The sequence below is a fragment of the Pipra filicauda genome, unplaced genomic scaffold (genome assembly GCF_003945595.2).
Source record: "Pipra filicauda isolate LSUMZ 115617 unplaced genomic scaffold, ASM394559v2 scaffold270_size1042834_pilon, whole genome shotgun sequence".
Classification (NCBI taxonomy): domain Eukaryota; kingdom Metazoa; phylum Chordata; class Aves; order Passeriformes; family Pipridae; genus Pipra; species Pipra filicauda.
The window spans coordinates 341,532-361,817 of record NW_024104388.1 but is presented as its reverse complement, the minus strand read 5'-3'; the positions used below and the strand labels follow the sequence as shown (position 1 = coordinate 361,817).

The 20,286-nt window shown below is 39.6% G+C and overlaps 1 protein-coding gene across 3 annotated transcripts in view; it reads right to left on the bottom strand.

Moving 5' to 3' along the window:
* Positions 1–20,080, bottom strand: part of DIAPH2 (diaphanous related formin 2) — a 199,569-nt gene extending 179,489 nt beyond the window's left edge. For 2 of the 3 annotated variants that reach the window (XM_027740737.2, XM_027740739.2), the window contains exons 1-2: positions 19,931–20,080; positions 2,132–2,164 (exon numbers count right to left, since the gene is read on the bottom strand). In XM_027740737.2, coding sequence (XP_027596538.1) covers positions 2,132–2,164; positions 19,931–20,056 — 159 coding nt within the window. In that variant the 5' untranslated portion in view covers positions 20,057–20,080. The remainder of the gene's footprint in view (positions 1–2,131; positions 2,165–19,930) is intronic. The other variant, XM_027740740.2, reaches the window with a different exon arrangement.
* Between the last annotated feature and the right edge of the window lie 206 nt (positions 20,081–20,286).

The following is a 20,286-nucleotide window of genomic DNA, read 5'->3' as shown; positions in this document are numbered from 1 at the left end:
ATCTTCAACTCATCTTCTCACATTATTCCCTAATTATCCTGATAGTGAATAAATATGGTACCACAAAGGTAATGTCCAAGCGTTCCTTCACCTGAAGAGCTATAAGTCTTTGGAGGACAACTGAAAAAGCCAGCGTTGGGAAGGAGGTACTCACAAGTTCATCAGGCTTATAAAAAAATCCTGCTAAAGTAAAATAAAGTTTGTAGAGGAATTAATGCTCCAAGCATAGTTCACAATTCCTTGAAGCGTTTTTCAGTACAGACTCCTGAAATTAGTGCAAAATTTTAAAAAGCCAGGTAATGGATTACTGACACAGAAGCAGCCACCCATAGTTAAATACACATAACAGACATTAGTGAAAGCATGTCATACAGTCTGCCACTGACTTGCTTTAGCCCTTACACCAAACCCCCAGCTTTGTTTTTTAAGCATGCTTACTCAGTTACTTTGTTAATATTGGAAACAACCAATAAGGGCACCTTCCTCATAAGGCCATTTAGTACTTTATTTTTAAAAAAATAACTCTATTCTGAATAGATTCCAATTTTTTTGACTTAATAACTGCCTATAATGATATATATATATGTAAATATGTGTATGTATATATATATGCTCACTTCGAGAACGTTATGCCTACAGCAATTTTTCTCAATGAACTGTTTGCATCAACAAATACTCCTGTATTTGTTTCAGGCACTGAATAGCCTTATGAAGATGTGCTTTCATCTAATAGCAGCTTATGTAGGGTTACCAGGATCATTCACGGCAGTTATGTCACCTCCATGAAAACACAGAACCCAAAATTTATATTTGCTACACTTATACAACCTCTGTGAGGTGTGAAAAGCTTAATGGAATATTTCACTTGCAAAAATTTTGATTCATTTTAGATTAGTGAGTCCAGAGTGGAGAAATTTGAACAAGTGCTGTGGAGTACAGGGAAGAAGGATTTTTTGTTTTTCTGTCACTGTTTTGTTTCTTTTTCTTGCTTTTTGTTGTTCATTTTTTTCATTTTTATTTTTGAGATTCTACAAGACTATCTTAAAGTTTTGAAGTAAAGTACCCCTAGATAAGCTGCATTCCCTTTGAATTTCTTTTGAGCTTTTCTGGGGGGTTTTGTGTTTTCTGAATGGGGGTAGGTAGGTTTTCTTCTTCCTTAGAAATCTTACATTTGTGGACAGAAACACAATACCTACAAGGATATAGTTGATGTCTTTAACAAGGCAAGAATATTACTGTAATCCTTTTTTTTACCTTATTAGAATAGCTTAAATTACATTTTTGGAAACTAAAATTAGGGCATAGCCCAGTAAAAAGGCCAAGGATAAGACACGATGCCTGAAAGGCAGTATCCAAATTTAGCCAGTACACACCAAATGCAGTGCAACCGTTCACTTATTTTAAAAAGCCCATTCAGCAGTCACAAAAAGTTATTTAAGATCCAATTTCACCATACTGTGATCTGTTTCAAATATAACTTATTAACAACAAATTTGTTTAATGAGATTGCAATGGTGAGATCGCTTTGAAGCCACAAATAAATCTTTTACATGATTACTAGGTACAATCTCCTCATTTCAGACATGTAGAATATCAGGAACTAAACAGCCAGCGTGGCTTAACTATTATTTATATAATGCAAATTTTTAATTTTCATGAAATCAATTTTCTGCAAAAATACTTCACGACAGGTTTCAAAGTATTCAGTGCCATAAAGTTAGTGCTACTGAATACAAACTTGTTGCTTGGCATTCAGTACACACTTATTACCCAATATGGTTCCATTTGAATCATGTGGCAACTAACTTTGAAGAACCACTGCAGATCCTTTTCTGTTTAAGAGAAGGTCAAGAAAAATAACGCTTGAACTGTTGAGTAACAGTCTCAACGCATCCACGGTATTACTAAAGTATTTAGAATGTGGTCAAGGAAGTTTCTTTAAATAGAAACCACAATTAATCTTCTTCAACAGAAATTACAAATTAAGATATTTAGGAATAGTCACTCAATTTTCTGAAATCTATTGCTTAATATCCTTATAAGAACATGTTATTTTGTCCACAACATTTGAAGTAAAGTAGCATGCAGCATGGAGTTACCATTGCAAATTAAGATGCTACAAAGACCTTACCACATCATCTGCCAAAGTTTTTATTTGAATATTCTATTAAAAAAAAAAAAAAACAACACACACAAATCAAAGAAAAAAAGACAGCGTTACCTACTGGTTTAGAAAAAAGAAGTCTGTATTTCATGTATTTGAACATTTAAGAGCATTTGAAATTTCACTATGTGTTCTAAGAAAGCTAAATGAACATGGAATATACTGCATTTTCTATGAAAAAGCAAGCTTGTATCCCATTGCACCTTGTCTTTTGACTATTTAATTCATGAATCTAAAACCTGCATTGCTATAGTACCCCCAGTACTGCATAAAAATGCAGCAAGATCTCTTAGAAGGCTTTCCAAAACAAACATGGACTCCTGGACTTCAAACTGCGTCAGCAGAGAGTTATGTGACATTCTCAGCTCGGACCATTTTTGAGACTCAGAGCCGAGAATTTCCTGTGCCCAAGCTTCTGGAGCCTTCTGCCAACTTCGACACTGAGTAATGTCCATTAGTAGATGAACTGGTTCAAGTCACTGAACTGGTGATTCACAAACCACTCACTATCATCTCTCCCTCCCTTTTACCCGTTCACTTTCTCCTTAAGAGCAGGAAAATCCTGCTGACAAAAATCACCAATGTTACATTTTTATTCATGGCCAAAACCACTTATATTGCACACCAATACCAATAATGGTTATCAAGGAAGCATTCAGTTCATGAACCTTGCTCAATTTACATGAAGTCATGAATAGGAAATAAGGTCTAGAATTTATGGGGGACAGAATTCGAGAAGCTTTCAGAAGTATGTGGGACAGGGTGGTGGACTGACCCTGGCTGAGAGGTCAGTCCCCACAGAGCCACTTGCTCATTCCCTCTCAGCAAGATTATGTTGACCATCAGAAGTAAAAAAGCAAGACAAACTTAATGGTTCAGATATATAAAAAAAAAAAATAAAATAATGAAACCAATTATGCAAAACCATCAGGGAGCACCAGCAGACCAATGCCTACCCAGCTTCTGAGCAACTGCTAATTTGGAAAAACATCCTCCTCCCCACTCCACAGCCCTGGATTTATTTCTGAACATGGTGTCATATGGTTGGAATATCTCTTTCGTCACTGTGGATGAGCTGTGCTGTCTGTATCCCCCTCCCAACCTCCAGACCACCCAGCCTGTTCACAGGTGGGAAGCAGTAAGCCTTGACACTGGAAAGGGATGTTCAGCAAAAGCTGAAGCACTGGTGTTCTATCAACGCTGCTTTGATCACAAATCTAGGACACAGCACCATATGGGCTGCTATGAACAAACCACCTCAGCCTGACCCAGCACAGACATCTGTACAACCAGATGTTGACACCTTCAGCTTCTAAACTGCCCCATCTCCATGCCCTTCCTTATGCCTCTCCTGTATTTTCATTACCTGGACTTAGAATGGAGCTTATAATCTTGAAATCAAAACTAAGATGTCCATACTCTGGTAAATAGATCTTTTTTTTTTTAATTGAGATTACTGAGCAAAATGAAGTAAAGCCTAAGCATGATTTCAACACAGAGACAACTGTGCAAGCAAGAAGTTCTAAAACTGCCTGTTCTAGCAGTTACTTGTACCAGAATTTTTTTTTCCCTTCTCATTTAAGCACTGTCAATCTCTCCCTGAACCTGGAACAGGATAATCTACCCCATCTCTACACTTATATTGCATTTGTCACTCAAACTCCTCTGGGCAAAATACGGAATACTAAAACAAGGTACCACACACCATTTTTTCAGACACCTCAAGCACTCTTCCAAGATATCCTTATGGTGTGTAAGGTACACTGTTGCCAGCAGCTACTCAAGATAAGCAACACATTTAACAGGTAGGAGAGAAACTGAAAGCAGCTGGAGGCAAAGTTGAGGCAGTTATGTACCTGCAGATTCTCACACTATTTTGACAACCTCTTATACTAACAAAGAAACTACACTTCCAGTCTGATTTCAGAACATAAACCAGAATAGTTTACCTCCCTAGAAAGAAGTTTAAGATATTGTGGATTTTGTAGTCCTCTAGCATTATTCTTTCAGCCATCTGTAAGACAGCAGAGCAACACAAGAAAAAAAGCAATCAACCCTTTCCTAGCTTGTTAAAGACACTAACTCCTTGTGTTAAGAAGCAGCCCAAAGGAAAAGGTTTTGCAAAAATCTCCATGATTAAGCATTTGCAGGTAAGAGGTATCAAATTAATATTTCTATGTATAATTATACACACAATTTAAGACAGCAGCCTATAATCTCTGTCTTTAATATCAACACAAACCCCGGAACTTCTTCAGTATCTATACCAAAGAACTATTTCCTGCTGATTTACTTAGTTCTTTACTTAGAAGATTTAAGTGACAGAGCTTCCCCCTTTCAAACACTGTATTTCCAGTTTATCAATAGTTAATATCATTTTCTATTTACTCTTCCTGATTTTAGTTTATCTATCTGGCTACTTGCATTATTACAGACAGATCATGTCAGTAAGGCACACAAAAATCACACCATATACTAATGGAACTGCACCAGACAATTCTTTTATCTTAAAATGTGGGTCTCAGCCAGGAAATCTTGCACATGAAAGATATTCATAGTTCATACATTTCTTGGTATAGAAACCACTATTTCCTCATGCAAGCTCAGTTCAGGCTACAGCAGCAACAATGTCACATCCACAGAACTTAATGACTTGAGACGATTACATCAACTTTTAATTCAAAACTCACAGCAAGCCTGCTTTTCTTTACATCTTTCTCAAACTCATGTATTAATAAAACCTTCCAGATCACTTGAGCTGGACACGAGTTTTGAAATGAAGTGAATTTACATGTGTGGATTGATCTTTCCCTTATATTTAAGTATTACTTTGCCATGTTCTTAATTGTTACGCTAAAGACTTACTTCCACCACAAAAATAAAATCAGAAGTAACTTTCAGTTCACCACATGTACAGTGAAACAATGATCATCTCGATAACCTCTAAACTTAACAGCAATTTTAACTCCAGTGCCCACTGCCCAAGCAAACTGTGGTGTGCTGCAACATGGGCTCCAAGCTCAGGAAGCAGCTCCACCTGCTCCAAGCAATGCTCATTTTCTAGAGGTAGCAAACAGAAACTTGATCTTCTCTTAACTCTTTTTTTTCCTTTTTTTTTTTTTTCTAAACTGAGATGATATGACTGTTTTCTAAAATTTAGCTTGACTTCAGCTCCTCCAAAAGCCATGGTAAAGCTTCTCTCAAGGACAAGTGATTTTTAACAGCCTGCAAAGACATTTGCATACAAACCAGGAAGGGAATAACTTCCCACATGAGTACCTGAACCAAGGGAGTTTAAAGGGACAACACCCAAAGCTGCTTGATACCTGAAGTACAAAAAGTTGTCTGCAACTTGAAATTAGGTCTTACAGTCACAAAATAGAATTCACTCCTACAACCTCTGTTCTTCAGTTCAGAGAATGAATAATGTTCCCATTAGACAATTTAACTGTTAACATATTCAATTTTGTAATTAAATCTAAAAAAGTACGTAGGAAATTGTGAAAAGATACTCGACTCATAGAAGCTGATGTGCAAAAACCAGAACTACACACTCATTTAGGCCTTTCAAGATCTTTATCCATGATAGAGAATATCTGACATTACTAATAAAATTAGTAAAAAACATAATTCACAACATGTTTGCTTTAGTGTAATATTTTTCCCACTTCAAGGACAATTCAGCTTTCCTTAAAAACAAACAAACAAAAAAAACCAACTTGAAATGACTATTGTAATCCATATGCTGCCTCAAAGATACTTGAAGCAAGCAATACTGATAGTTCTGTTACTATTGTTGTACATTTGCATTTGGCCTATATGACACCATATGGAAAAATATTGTTTGCTTCACAAACTCCTTAAATATGTATTATTTAAATGTTTAAACTAAGGCTTTAACTCAAACCTGAACACATTCCCTGGGGTTGTACAAGGAGCATGTGAACCACCAGGCTGCCAAAAGGCAGCTGGAAAATTGTTCATGTTGGCAGCACTGAGTCAGTGCTGTTCAACTGGAGGGTGGCAGCCACCTCCCAACCAGGAAGCTGCCTGCTTTTCCCAGTTCCTCTACTTTTTTCCCCTCCAGGAGACTGACTATCCAGAAAATGTTCTGAAAGTAAGTTAGACAATTCCTCGTACTAAATAAAGCCCAAGGGTCAGCCCGGCTGGTAAATCATTAACAGCAGAGGGCACCAGCTCCTTAATCGCAGTGCTGGAGATGCCTCAGCACTGCTCCCAAACAGGAGGGAGGGGGGAACATGTCAGAGGAACAGGAATCATATTGGACACTCGCCATCGTCTGATCTTCAGTCAATGAGGAAAAAGGCCACCTCCACACCGTGTCTCTGTGCAAGGGGGACAGAGAGACCCTAAGCAGCAATCTGGTCTGGTCTGACTGAAAATGGAGGTTGAGGGAAACTGAACCAGCTTCCTCATTTTTGTCTGACTGGCAGATCACTGTCACACTCCAAAAACGAAGGGACTGCTCAAAAAACTGTATCCTCCCAGATTACTTCAAAGAAACCTTTACCAAAAAGTAAATCAATTCAGAAGTTGGAAAAAAAAATAGAAATCACTGTAAAAAAAAATTAGCCTTAATTTCATCACATTTGTAACTGAAGATACAAAGGAGTTGATGAAGACAAATCAACTAACATAGATTGTTTATTTGTATCTCAGGTGGCCATTAGTGTTTTGAAAAGTTTCTTTCAGAAAATAATTTATTGGTATTCATTGATAAGCTTTAAAAATCAGCAAAATTAAAAGCTTCTTTCAAAAGCTGCAGATCCATGTCAGTCTAAGCCAACAAAATTGCTGGTTATGAGACACAGGGTAAGGATGTCACCAGGACAGTGAGATCAGGTCAGACAGGTGCAGAAACATTTTCAAGAAGCCTATTAGAAGAAGCAGTTCTCACATTAGCCAGTGCAGAGGAAAATAAAGTATGTTGTGGCATTTTCCAGAGCTACTGCTGGAGTCCAAACATTTTCCATCAAGTCTCTGTCCCAAGCAGATCAGAGAAGTTACCAGTAATGCAGCCCAGGGTCAGCAGGGTTTGTATTTATGACAGTTGTGCTACAGAACTGGTGAGTCCTTCATACAGCACTGGGTACAGTCAAGATCTGGTTCCTATTTTGATATCTAGTGATCCTGCAGGACAGGTTTTTCTTTGAGCATCTTGAAACAATGTCTTGTGACAGTATAGCACGCTTTTCATTATAAACAAATGCACTGTCTCTCTTCAGGACACTCTACAGCTTTTAAATACCTCACTTTAAAGTATCGAGCAACAGTTTGTTAGTTAAAACTTTTACAAATCTGACTTTTGAAAGAGACAAGTCACAACTCCATTCATAAATTTCACAACAAACGGTCTGCAATACTGCTTTGATGATGTGCATACCAGCTTATTAGTCTCAGTGTGCAGGTTTAATGATCTAAGAGACATTTAACTAATCAAGTTCTTTACAAAGCTTAAGAGCCATGGCAAACCTTGCCCTTTGAAGAAAGATTTAAACCCCTTTTAGTTTGATGCTTCCATTTTCATTGAGAAATTCTACCTGTGGATTTTAGTACTTAACTCAGAAATGTGTGTGGCATTGCATAGGCATTAACCAACACAAGGTTTTACAGGACATATCTTCAAAATAAACCAAAACAAACAAGACTCTGCACCCTCCCCTCAAAAAAATCCCAAAACCAAAACAACCCCACCAACCACAACTCACAAAAATAAGTAGGTACAAAACTCCACAGCAGCCTAAACGAGTCTTATTAAGAAACTTCCTCTTTAAACATTCTAGCAAATCTCTATAAAATAAGTGTAGCAATAGAAATGGATACAGTTTCTCCATAAGAACAACATGTACCTCCAGGGAGACCTCACGTGTTACAGGCTCTGTCTCAGCTGCACTAGAACAGGTAACGATTTGAATAAAGACACAAGAAAAAGAAAATTATATTTGACAGTAGGAAGACAGCATATGGGACTGCACCAGCTGTCAGTGTAAATGGGGAAATAAGGACAGCAGCTACACTTCCTCATGTACTTGAAACATCAGGCTAAGCATATATACTGTTGGTATATACATTTTTGGTCATCTGCAGACTAGGATTGCATTTACTTTGAGTTTAAATAATTTCACTTTCAAATCTCATAATCTTAGTAATGGAGCCCTTAATGGTCTTTCTTGAAGAACACTGTATTTAAAAAAAACCCATAGGATTCAGATAGTTGAGTGCCAATTACATTTTATGCTTTATTTGATAAGAAAGCTTATTTCAAAAGCTGCACCTCCTAAGCTTCCTTTAGTAAAATGCTAGTGGATTAGGAGTGCATTGGAATAATTTCAAAAATCCTTTGTAGCTTTCTGTGCATATATTTGGTGCCTTTAAAAAGTGTCAGATATACTTTATCAGAGAAGGAGCCACCTGTCCAAGTGGCTGCTACTGCACTGGCACTGGGCAGGACTGCTTGGCAGTGTCAGCATATTCTGTTTCCTGCACCTACAGCAAGCAAATCAGTGGGTTTGGAAGAAAATTAGAAAGTGGTTTTCCTAGGAAAATAGACTGAGACCACTTGCTAGTCAGTTGAACAGTCATTGGATCAACTTTTGGGACTTAATTAAAAATGAAGTCTGAGCAGCTCCCAGGGCAGTCAGTAGAAGTGTTGGATGCTGACTGCTCCCTCCGTGCCTGGCGCTCTTTAGCCAAGTGCGCTTGTCAGTGCCATGTTCAGCCCTATACCTCTGCTGCTTATTTTTCAAAAATCCAATTGTTTAACTTCTGAGGTTTTTTTTTTTGGTATAATATTATTGAGAAGTACATTTGAAACATTTTGGAACAGTTAAACTGGAAAAACGATGTCAAAACAATTCTTAACATAGTAAGTGAAGACTTTATCTCAATTTTATGCTCAGATACAAGCAGTGGGTTTGAGCTCTTTGCTTTCATTGTAGCAGCAGCACAAAGCCAGTTTGGCTGGATGGCAATACTTGATGTGCACCAAATTGCTGTTCATGCCTCCCTTGTTCTGGGCTCTCCTGAGTGCAAGTGGCTGATCTTTTCATTTAGACACATTGTGGGGTTGCTGAGACTGAGAGACAGCTGTTCTAAAGCTCCTGAGTTTGGTCAATTAAGAGTAGTGAGAATAGGCCTCCTTCTTTTATACCTCACTTCCTAAAGAGACACTTTTTTTACTGTGATAAGATTCACCTTCATTCTTACTCAAGTGCAATCTTAGTTTTTACCCTTTTAACTACAATTATACACTTTCAATCTGGGATTAATCTTTTGTTGAAACCTAAGTTTTTTTTCTCTTGAGAGAAGCAATGACCAGTTGACTTGAGAGTGAGAGAGATGGTTTGAAATCATTCTGATAAAATGAAGCACAAACTGCTTTGAGGAATTTCTTCACTTTAATACTTGTGCACAATATTTTTTTATTCCTGCTTTACTTGCTTCCCCTATGACAATGCAAGTATAGCCTAACATCCCTGCCCAGGGACAGGCTCAGTTGCTGTTTCTTGCTGTTATTTGAGGAGATAGCTTTGGGAAGATTCTTAACTACATGCTGACAGTTCTGTAGAACACCTCTTGATCTTGTGGGTACAGTAAACACTGAAATAAGTGTCACACTCCATTTGGACTCTCCTCTGCTACCACTTGAGAAGTTAAACTGGCAGAACATATCTGTTGGGAGAGACCTGATATACCTGAAGATAAAGCAGAACACCCACAGCAAGTTGCCACAGAGCTTCATTGGATACTGGGCAGTTCCTCGAAAATAGAGTATTTTACTTCTGATAGACTTGGAGAAAGTGAGAACGTGTATTTGCTTTGTTTGGGTTGTTTTGTAAGTAGTAAGAAAACCCTCACAAAATCCAACCAACCAAAACACAGCACACAAACAAACTGGCAGCAGAAGGGATGCAGGGAGCCAAAGGAGCTGGAATTACTTGTGAAGACTATTCATTTTGTCTGTACCCAGCAGACTTGGAACATGGTCACAGGGATCATGTCAACAACCTCTTAGAATAATATTGTCTGTCTTCCAAGACACAGACTTACTAGCAAAGAGCAAGTACTTTATCAGAGCAGTATTTAATCCCTACATTACAAAAAGTTGATGATAAAGTCACTTTTTTCTCCCTTAATAATAATAGATGTGAAACTAACACCTGGAAAAATGAGCAGTGCAGCTATCATAGTGGGAAACTTTGGCTTCTCCTCGAAGAACAGAAACTAAAGATTAAATAATTTCCACAGACATGGACCATAATGTAACTCAACAGTCAAATTTTACTGGGTTAAATTGAATTTATAGCTGCTGTGTTACATACAAAGGCTTTTTGTTCCTTTCCTATTCTTTCCTGTTTATAACAGATTCCTGAAAAGATTATTTGTCCTTCAGGGAAGTAGGAAATGAAGCAGCAAGTGCATAGAGAGGAACTATATTGTACATAATACTGAGGAAGTCCATGGTATCATTTGACTTCAGTACAGGTGAGATTCCCTGTTAAGAAGTAAGATGAATTCAGGACGATTACAGAACCTTGTAATAGGCTATGGAGAATCTCTTATATTCTGCTAAAGGAGATAAGAAAAAAAAATGGTTTATCTTAAGTGTCATATGTGCTTTGATTACAGCAGAACACACACATGAATTTTATAAAGGTTTTCCCATAAATTCCCAAAACAATTGTTTTGAAATATCAAATGTTAACTGATGGGATTATTGCTTATCTTATAAGTCATTCAGGAATTAGTGTTCTGTGATTCAAACTATAAACTAACCTTAATGGATTTAGGAAGCCCGTCCTATCCACCCAACCTTTGTCTGAAGTAAAATGTGAATGAATATTTGTAAGATATGAAAATTGCTTATCTGGTTTACAGGCAGAAATTTTACCAAAGCCTTCTCCTGTACTCTTTACCTTTCTAATTTGGGAATGTCTCCAGCAAGCTGAAGAATGAAAATAAAAATTCACTACTGTGAATTCATTACTATATGTAATTTTTATTTCAGTGTATACAAAATCAGATAGCAATGCTACTGCAAAGCTTACAAATATGGACAGGCACAGACTGAGGGATCTCAGTTAATGTTCATGTGCCAGCTTTGGAACTGGACCATCTAGCATAGGTTTAGCCCTTGAGTTTCAGGTTTTGCACTCAAGCATTTTCTTCTTAATTTACCCTTTAAATGTGGCTGGTACAATAAATGAAATGTATATGGCATCTGTGTACATGCTTAGCCTGGTATGCTGTCATCTTTTTTCTTCTTTATGTAAATATTTTCCTGTTGTAATGCAACTGGAACATGTAACCACTTCAATAATAACTGTCAAGTTCTCATCTACTCATGCACTCACACAATTACAAATGCCAACATCCCGCACAGTTCCATTATGAAACTGAAGTATTTCAGAAGTTACTTATATTTAATAGATATAAAAATAATTCACAGCAAGAGAAGTAACAAGAAGAACCAAAATGCAGACAGGAAAGCAGGATCTATACTGTATAAGAACTAACTACTTCTGTTATTCTGTTATTAGGAGTCTAGAATCTAATGAATCTCATGTTGGCTTCACGTTTGTTCCTCACAAAGCCACACTCACTAAAAAACATAAGCCCACAGGTATCTTAAAGGTCATTATAACAACCATCATTTGCTCTTGCCATAGTAAGAAATAATAATGAACTGCAGAACTAACATTTTTCCTGACCAAAGTACTTATTTTATCTTGTTCAACTATCCCTGAGACCCACACAAATTGATACAGAGTCACTGGTGAACGCGCAACCAACCAGTTGCAACAAAGAGGTGTCTCCAAGAACATTGAAGGTCTCTGGTTATTTCCTCTCTTCATGCCTAAACACATAGCTGGATGCAGTTTTGTTAATGTGATTCCATCCAGGACAAAGTTTTTAATGTTCGACTCGCTAATCCCTGAGCTAAGAAAGAGGAGAGAACAGGCCTGTGCACCTCCAAGCCAACCTGCACCGAGCAGTGCTGCAGTTCCCTGGGCCTACAAACCTAAAACTACTGCTGCAGCTTTACTGCCTGCAGAGCTGCAGTCCCACAGCTCCAGGTGTTGGGATTCTACAGCACTATTCCCAACTGACTGAAACTGCTTTATTTAGAAATTTGTCCTAAACTACGAGGTAGTACTCAAAGTTTCACATTCCTCAAGCAAGTCCTCTTGTATTTATTCTCACATAAAAGGACAAACTAAATATTTTAATGAGGTCTTGCTATAAAAGGAAAACTTAACATCTCCACTATAAGTAGCAGAGAAGTAAGAGTATGTGTGTTAATATTTATCTATCTATCTATCTATATATTTGTCCACACACATAAATCACTGAGGAATAGAAGGCAGGATTCTTTCCAATTACATCTTTCTAATCAGTGTCTTTTATATGTTCAAAACAAGTTTAAACGCACTTAACTGTTATAAAGCAGAAACTGAAAATATTTTCAGTAACACCATGCAAAGAACACTGGCAGTCAGCAAACATGCACCACACATTCACCACACCTAATACTTTCTCCAATACCATCTTGTCTCCAATGCTTTACTCTGAGGATCACTAAAAGGACCAAGAAGGGATCCTCACAAAAATGCTACCTGCCACATGCATCACCTTGAAATTCCTCTTCTCCCAACTCTCCCCAGGAGATTGTTTTCTGTTTACCCAGGAAGAACCCATATCTATTAGAAACTGTTGAGAATATTTTTGTCTTATATAACAGAGAAGGTGTGGTGACATTACAGAATGCAGTACACCTTAAGGCCAAATATTACCACACCCAGCTGGACTGAAGACCTTCAGGAGCTGCATCAAACCATAAAATTCCTATGTGTGACTTGTTCCAGAATTGAACTTCCAAGGGATTTCTCAGTTTCTATAAATCAGATGAGTCCATGATTTGTATCACGACGTATGTTACAATATCGTTTAATTGCCACAGCAGATCCTTTCACACCATGTCCAGCTAAACAGTTGTCATGAGAAGAAGGCTGAAAAGTAGACATAATTTCATAGTAGTGGTGGATGAACTTTAGACAAATCAATACAAAAGGAGGAGTTCTAATGTGCCATAACTCTGGTCTTATTAGTTCTATTAAGTAACCAAGAAAGAGCAAATAGTAGTGGTTTTGACTGGTTCATTTTCATGATCGTGTCTGTCCCACTGTCACACAAAACTTTTGTCAGTAGAGCACCAAGGAGGGTATGGAGAGTCCTTAAACCCACATTGCGCTCCCTCAAAAAAAGCCAGTTCTTTAACTGTCACCCCTTTCTCCCGTACAATTAATTAACAGTTAACAAGTATAATATATGTGCCTTTCAGATTGTGTTAGTACTACTTTTGTCATGAAACATTTAATTTATCTACTTGTTAGGAAATTCCACTTGAAAGTGGGAATCCTTGAGGTGCTCACTCCACCAATACTGTAGCAAAAAAGCCATTTGGTTCACAAGACCTGAAGTAAAAGATCAGTTTGATACAAGAATAATACACAAGTTTAAGACAAGTCAGCTTTGTCTACCTGGAACTTTATCAACTGTTACACAAATACTAAAGAAAGTCTTTCAACTGTTAATCTCCCAAAATTATCTGCTCTACCAACATAGCCCTTTCCAACAAAAAAAATTATTTTCTCCAAAACAAAGTTACTAAATTATTAAAAAAACTCCAAAACCTGAATTGAAAGGAATTGTTGTAAGGAACTCTGTAAAAACACTCATTTTAGTAATTTTCTAACTTCTTGTGGTTTTAAGGTTGAACAAGTAAACTGATGAATAACCAACTGAAATTGCCAATTGCTTCAGCAGCAACCACCACCACTTGTTCTACCCTAAATTTGGACAGGGATGAAAAGAATTAGAGGGAAGTTATTAGCCATTATTGATTACCTCAAAGAACTGCAACTGACACAGAAAATATGAAGTCTTGTAATCCACACAAAGTTTCTAAACCTTGCTTTTCCTTCTACCATGTCATCAGGAATCCCAGTATCATAGGCAAGCTTTACAGGCTATTTTGTGATACAAAAACAAAAGTTCATCCTCCAAAACTTGGATATTCAGCACCACACTGCTTAAATATCTCAGAAATCATCACTTCCATTTGATATGCACACTGTCAGTTCTCACTATTGCCTCTCACTTAGCCTAGGTGGGATCTGCTTTGTTTGCAAAGCTTCCTGTATTGTACAGAAGAGCTCTACAGTTTTGTTTTACAAGTAGTAGTTCAGGAAGTTTAATTACCACAGGCAGATAGGCTTATCACTGTCTCTATCACCTTATTTAAACAGTGTCAATATCAATTCTCATTAAAATCTAAAGCATTCACCTAAATATCAGCACCAAGCATGCCCTACTCTACCATGTCAGAACACTTCTCAGCAAGAGGAGTTTCCCAAGACACTAATTTATTTTTCAGTAATGTTTGCACCTTAACTAACTTCATTTGCTGAGATATCTTGACTTTGATCTAATGAGATCAAGAGTCTTCGCAAACACAACAATTTCAGTGCACTTTTTCTTCAAACATACACTTGAAGCAAGAATCCTCTGCAGGCATGTACTGATTTCACTCAGAGACACTATGACCTCAAACATTATACATGTGACTTGTTTGCCAAAAATCTCTGCTCAACCTGACTCATAGGTCATGTATGCAGTGTGAAGATATCTGAGTCATGTGTAAAAAGCATACAGCTTTCTTTGCAGGACCTGCAGCACCCAGTCTGACAGGGACTGATACACACAAATCACTCCTTAACTCCTGCACTCACATGGGTGGAGCAACACAGATAGAAAATCTTTTCTCAAGCTAAAATCTGTTTAGAAGTTAATTCATAAAAGCTTTATTACACTTTTTGACACCAGGTTATGGCACATTAGTCAGAATCTCCATAGCTTTTGATTAATCTCAAAGCTCACAGGGTTTAAAAGACTTCAGCATTAAGCACAAACAAGTTTTGCTTTTAAAACAAAATACGAGTTGCTCCTTGTTGGGTGAATCACCAAATCCACTTGCTTTGCAATTAAACAGGCTCTTTTTTTCACCTAACAATTTGTTTTTCATGTTACACATCATCTGTCTCCTAATCTACTTTTAAAGACAGGATCACAGCACCTCAAAAAGAGCTACAACTTAAATATCTGAAGGGAGCTCCAAGTGGAGTATCTATCACTGAACAGATACCACGTAGACCTGAAGGGAACTTGGGGGTAATGGAGTTTTAGCATGGCACTTGGTACTACATGCACTTCTGCTGATAATAAACTTACACAATATATTATTAACTTCAATTAAAATACACCACCAAAAACCATTGGCCATGTAATTTCTAGTTAGACAGTGTTCTAATGCTCCTGAAGCACCACAAATCCTGTTATAACACCTCTGTTCAAGTGCTGACTCACAGAATCACAGATGTTTGAAAGGATCTCATTCTTTTCTCAGCATAGGTCAAAGTCCTGCCTAAAAAGCAGGGTCAACACTGAATTCAAACCAGTCTGCTAAAGACTTTCAGGACTTGCGAACCTCCAAGAACAGTGATTCCAATGTCTCTGGCCAACAAATACTTAACCATCCTTCAAATTATTTTTTCCCCTTATACTTGGTTTCGTCTCCAGTGACCTCTCCTGCTCCTTTTTATTGTCTCTGTCTCCCATTCTTCTCCCAGGAACTTCTGAAAATCTCTGACTTCAGCTCCTCAACAAAAAAAACCATCAACTTGCCAAGCCCTTGGTCTTGGTGAGCTATGGCAGCTACATCACATCAGAACTGATGCTTTCAAACACTTCCCGTTTCCCAGGTACCCAACAGAATTATACATTTCCCACCTGACAGTGAAACACTGAGGAAAGCAAACAACATCTAAGTTAAGCATTAACAAACACAGGAATCCCAGCAATCTCCCTGACAACCTTAATTTAGTCTGTTTCCCCTCACAGAACAAGCATACTTTTAAACAAGCAAAACAAGCATATTGCCAAACCCATGTAACTGCTCACTGCCACCTCATGCCAGCCTATTCCCAGGGCTGGCACGAGACCAGATGACTGTTTGCCAAAACAATTTACATATTTTCTGCCCATTTCATTGTAAACAAAGATAATGACAAAAAACCCCAGGCTCTCATTCCCACCTCCAGACCTTGAGCCAGCTAAAAATGAGGAAAAAAAACCAAAAAACCCACAACATTAGACAGAGATTAAACTTTGGTTAAAATACTCCAGTTTACACACTACTAGGATAAAAACTGGAACTAAATTCCCATGGTGCAGTTCTGTCACAAATTCTATGAAACCTGAATACCTATACAAGTTCAACAAATTGTATGAAACCTCAGTGTCCCTCCCGACATAAAGCAGCAAATAACTGAATTAGTAGTTCTGATTTAGCTCATCTTTAATTACTTGTGTATGTGTATAACCATCAATTATCTTACAGAGAAATACTTGAAAATATTATTTTCTAGCACAGATCTTCCCCTGTACTCAGCGCTGGTGAGGCCACACCTGGAGTGCTGTGTCCAGTTCTGGGCCCCTCAGTTCAGGAAGGACATTGAGGTGCTGGAGCAGGACCAGAGAAGAGGAATGAGGATGATGAAGGGACTTGAACACAAGTCCTGTGAGGAGAGGCTGAGGGAGCTGCAGTTGTTCAGCCTGGAGAAGAGGAGGCTCAAGGGAGACCTATCACTCTCTACAACTCCCTGAAAGGAGATGGTAGCCAGGTGGAGGTTGTTCTCTTCTCCCAGGCAATTATCAGTAAGACAAGAGGGCATGGTCTTAAGCTGTGCCAGGGGAGGTTTAGGTTAGATATTAGAAAGAAATTCTTTACAGAGAGGGCAATCAGGCATAGGAATGGGCTGCCCAGGGAAGTGGTGAATTCTCCATCCCTGTAGGTTTTTAAGATGAGACTGGATGTGGCACTTAGCGCCATGGTCTAGTAACCACGGTGGTAGTGGATCAAGGGTTCGACTTGATGATCTCAGAGGTCCCTTCCAACCCAGCTGATTCTAGGATTCCATGATCTCTTGACAGGCCAGCCTTACCTCCTGTCAATCAGGAATAAATGCCATCGATCAGGCTTCGGTCCTTAAAAACACCCAACCAAACAAACCACTACATTTCTGCAGGCCAAGCACCACTGCCCACCTCTTAGTTTCTTATGAAGATCAGGGGAACACAAAAAACTTCCACCTTTCTATTTTAGTTTCCCTTCCCTCAGGATAATGCCTTCAGCTTCCTAGCTCCCTGTCAACCAGAGCCATTTTTAGTCTATCATATAAAAATCATTTCCCTAGACTTCTTCCCAATGTTTTACCTAATTTCAGCTCCTATGCCAGGAACCAAAAATATATGTATATGTGCAGTTATATGTAGCTGCACACCCTCTCCCACCGAGCCCCTGTTCAGCACTCCCCTGGATGTGTGAAATAAGTTCTGGGAAGGAGACACGCTCCTGTCAGCACACTTGGAGCTCCTTGAATTACACACAACACATGACAGAGTGCAGGTTGATTCATCTCTATAACTCTACTGAAACTTGATGAATTGTAAGTTACAAAGATGAACCAAGAAAATGTCCACACCCAACTCTGAGAACTTTGTATATGAAGCCAATGACACTCAGCACTTGCACAGTGTGGCTTCTCTACCAAAAGCCCCAAATACACCTTCATCTTATTTGCTTAGTGAAGAGAACAGAGATGAGGTACCAGTAAGGCTGCTCTCTGAGTACTTGAAGTTATCACCAGCAGAACCAATTCCTCATCCAAAATTAAAGCCAGCAAAATATGGTAAGATTATTCTCCTATATAGTCTATGAAGCCTTTCCCTGATTACAGTCCTATTCTTCCCTTGCAAACCCATGGCAATAATTGCTAAATCTGGCTGTCCACTCACACCTGCTCAATTTAAAACACGCCCCATCCCACCCCTTCCCCTCCTCAGGAGTGAATGACTCTTCACATCAGTTTCATGCCCCATTTGTGCACATCTTGTCCTGAGTGACAAAAATCTGCTTTCCCATTCAACACACTCATTTATCTCATCAGAAGCCAGTCACTTATCTCAGGGCTAAACTATCTTTCAGAATGATCTGATTTAAGCAACATATCACTGCTCTGATCCATGGGCTGCTGGACTGCAATAATCTACCCCCTCAAGAAACAAAATCATACTACTGCGAATGAAGTCAAATATTAACATAATGTTCCTTTTTCCCCTAAGTGTAATAATAAAAGTCTACTACAATGACTCTAGAATAACTGAATAGAGCATGCAATGGAAATACTTGCCCTGTTCAGTCCAATTTTGAGCTCATTTTACCTCGATTTTTCAAATCATATAATTTTTTCAGAACAGAGTGCTCTCTTCTGCTACAGCAAAATTCAAATTCATGTCCACGGCTTCAAAAAGAAACACTTTCCTGTGCGATTTTTAAATCAGTTCCCTGCAGGAACCTTCAAGAAGCCTTCTTAGCTCCTCTAGCCAGGATCTAGTAAAGGTTTGTTTATATGAATTGAAACAAACATGAATGTTTATATGAAATTGACTTACGTTTACCCTATGCAAGGAAACAGGAGTTTGTTTCCAATAACACCGTGGAATAAAACAAGACACCACATTAAGGTATCTTTTGCCAAAATATTTATTGTCACTTTTAATGGAAGCCCACTTCAATTGGAGTTCCTCTGAGACAATTGTAACTTTCAGTAATTTTTCTATGCCTCATTTGTTACAAATTTAACGACTTTCCCACACAGTTTCTAACTTCGTTTTCAGTGGCAAAAAATATCCCACACCGCAGTTGCCGGGCTGATCAGCGCAAAGCTCTACACTCCACGGAAGGAACACAAGATGAGAGCACTTCGATACTTAAGTTTTACCAACAGCTGTGAAAACGCTTGCAACAGATTAAATAAAGTTTGTAACTAGTACTCTAGTCAGGACAAAGGGGAAGCAAAGTTTTAAGTGTCTGCTACACTGTTGCAATTGGAAAGGTAATAGAGAACTGAGCTAAAATGGGCTGGTTCAGTGTTAGAAGAAGTAACATAAGTAAACAATCGAAGGTAACACTTTCACATTAACTATTTTTGCTGCTGGGGAATTTATGAAGTGTGATATAATCTACTGCTGTTGGCTTTGAAATCTACCTGTGCTTCAACTTATTTTGTCTGTAGGAAAAAATATCTTCTTAAAAATTAAAAAGCACAGGCATAACCCACAAACTCTGTAGTCCTAAAGAAGGTTTGTGCTCCAACCTGCGTGAGATCTTCCCAAAAATAGGCTGGGAAACACACAAATCCTTACATTACGCTCGCGTTAGCCTTTAAGTTCCATTGGGAAGCACGTGGTTGGCATCCCGATCAGAAGCGTTCTGGATTGTTCACACAGAGCCAACCCCACCCTGTGATCTTTCACTGGGGCAGAGCAGAGGTTACGCCGGGTAGAGCAGGGCTGTCCCCCGTCACCGCCATCGCCGGGAACACGGGAATTCCCGGCTCCAGCCGCCACCCCTCCCGGGGGCTGTCACCTGCCTCCACCAAGAGCCCCCCCCGAACGCCCGCGGAACATCAGCGGGGTTTCGGTCAGACAGGGCACCCCCATCCCTCCGCGCGCCCCGCATTCCCCACGGGGAAGCACCGCGGCGGCACCCGAGCGGTGTCCGAGCCTCCTCCTCCTCCTCCCCGCGCCCGGGCCGTTCCCTGCCGGTCTCCCAGCCGCGCTCACCAGCTTGGGCTTGTTCCGGCTCTCCTCTTCCGCGGCGCGCCCGCCCCGCTTCGGGTTCATCCTGCCGGAGCCCAGCGGCTCCTCGCCGCCACCGCCGCCCGCGCCCGGAGCCGCCTGCCCGTCCATGGTGCCGCCGCTCCGCTCCGCCGCTGCCCCCGGGCCGCGCTCTCACGGCCCCATGTCCCCCCCGCCCGCTCCGCTCCCCCGCCCGGGGCGGCTCCCGGCGCCTCCCCCGGACCCGCCGCCCGGGCGCTGTGACGCGCACGCGCGAGGGGCCGCCCGGCGCCACCGCGCGTGAGCGGGCGCGTGCGCGGTGCGGAGCAACGCGGAGGGCGGGGAGGGGTGAGGAGGGAAGG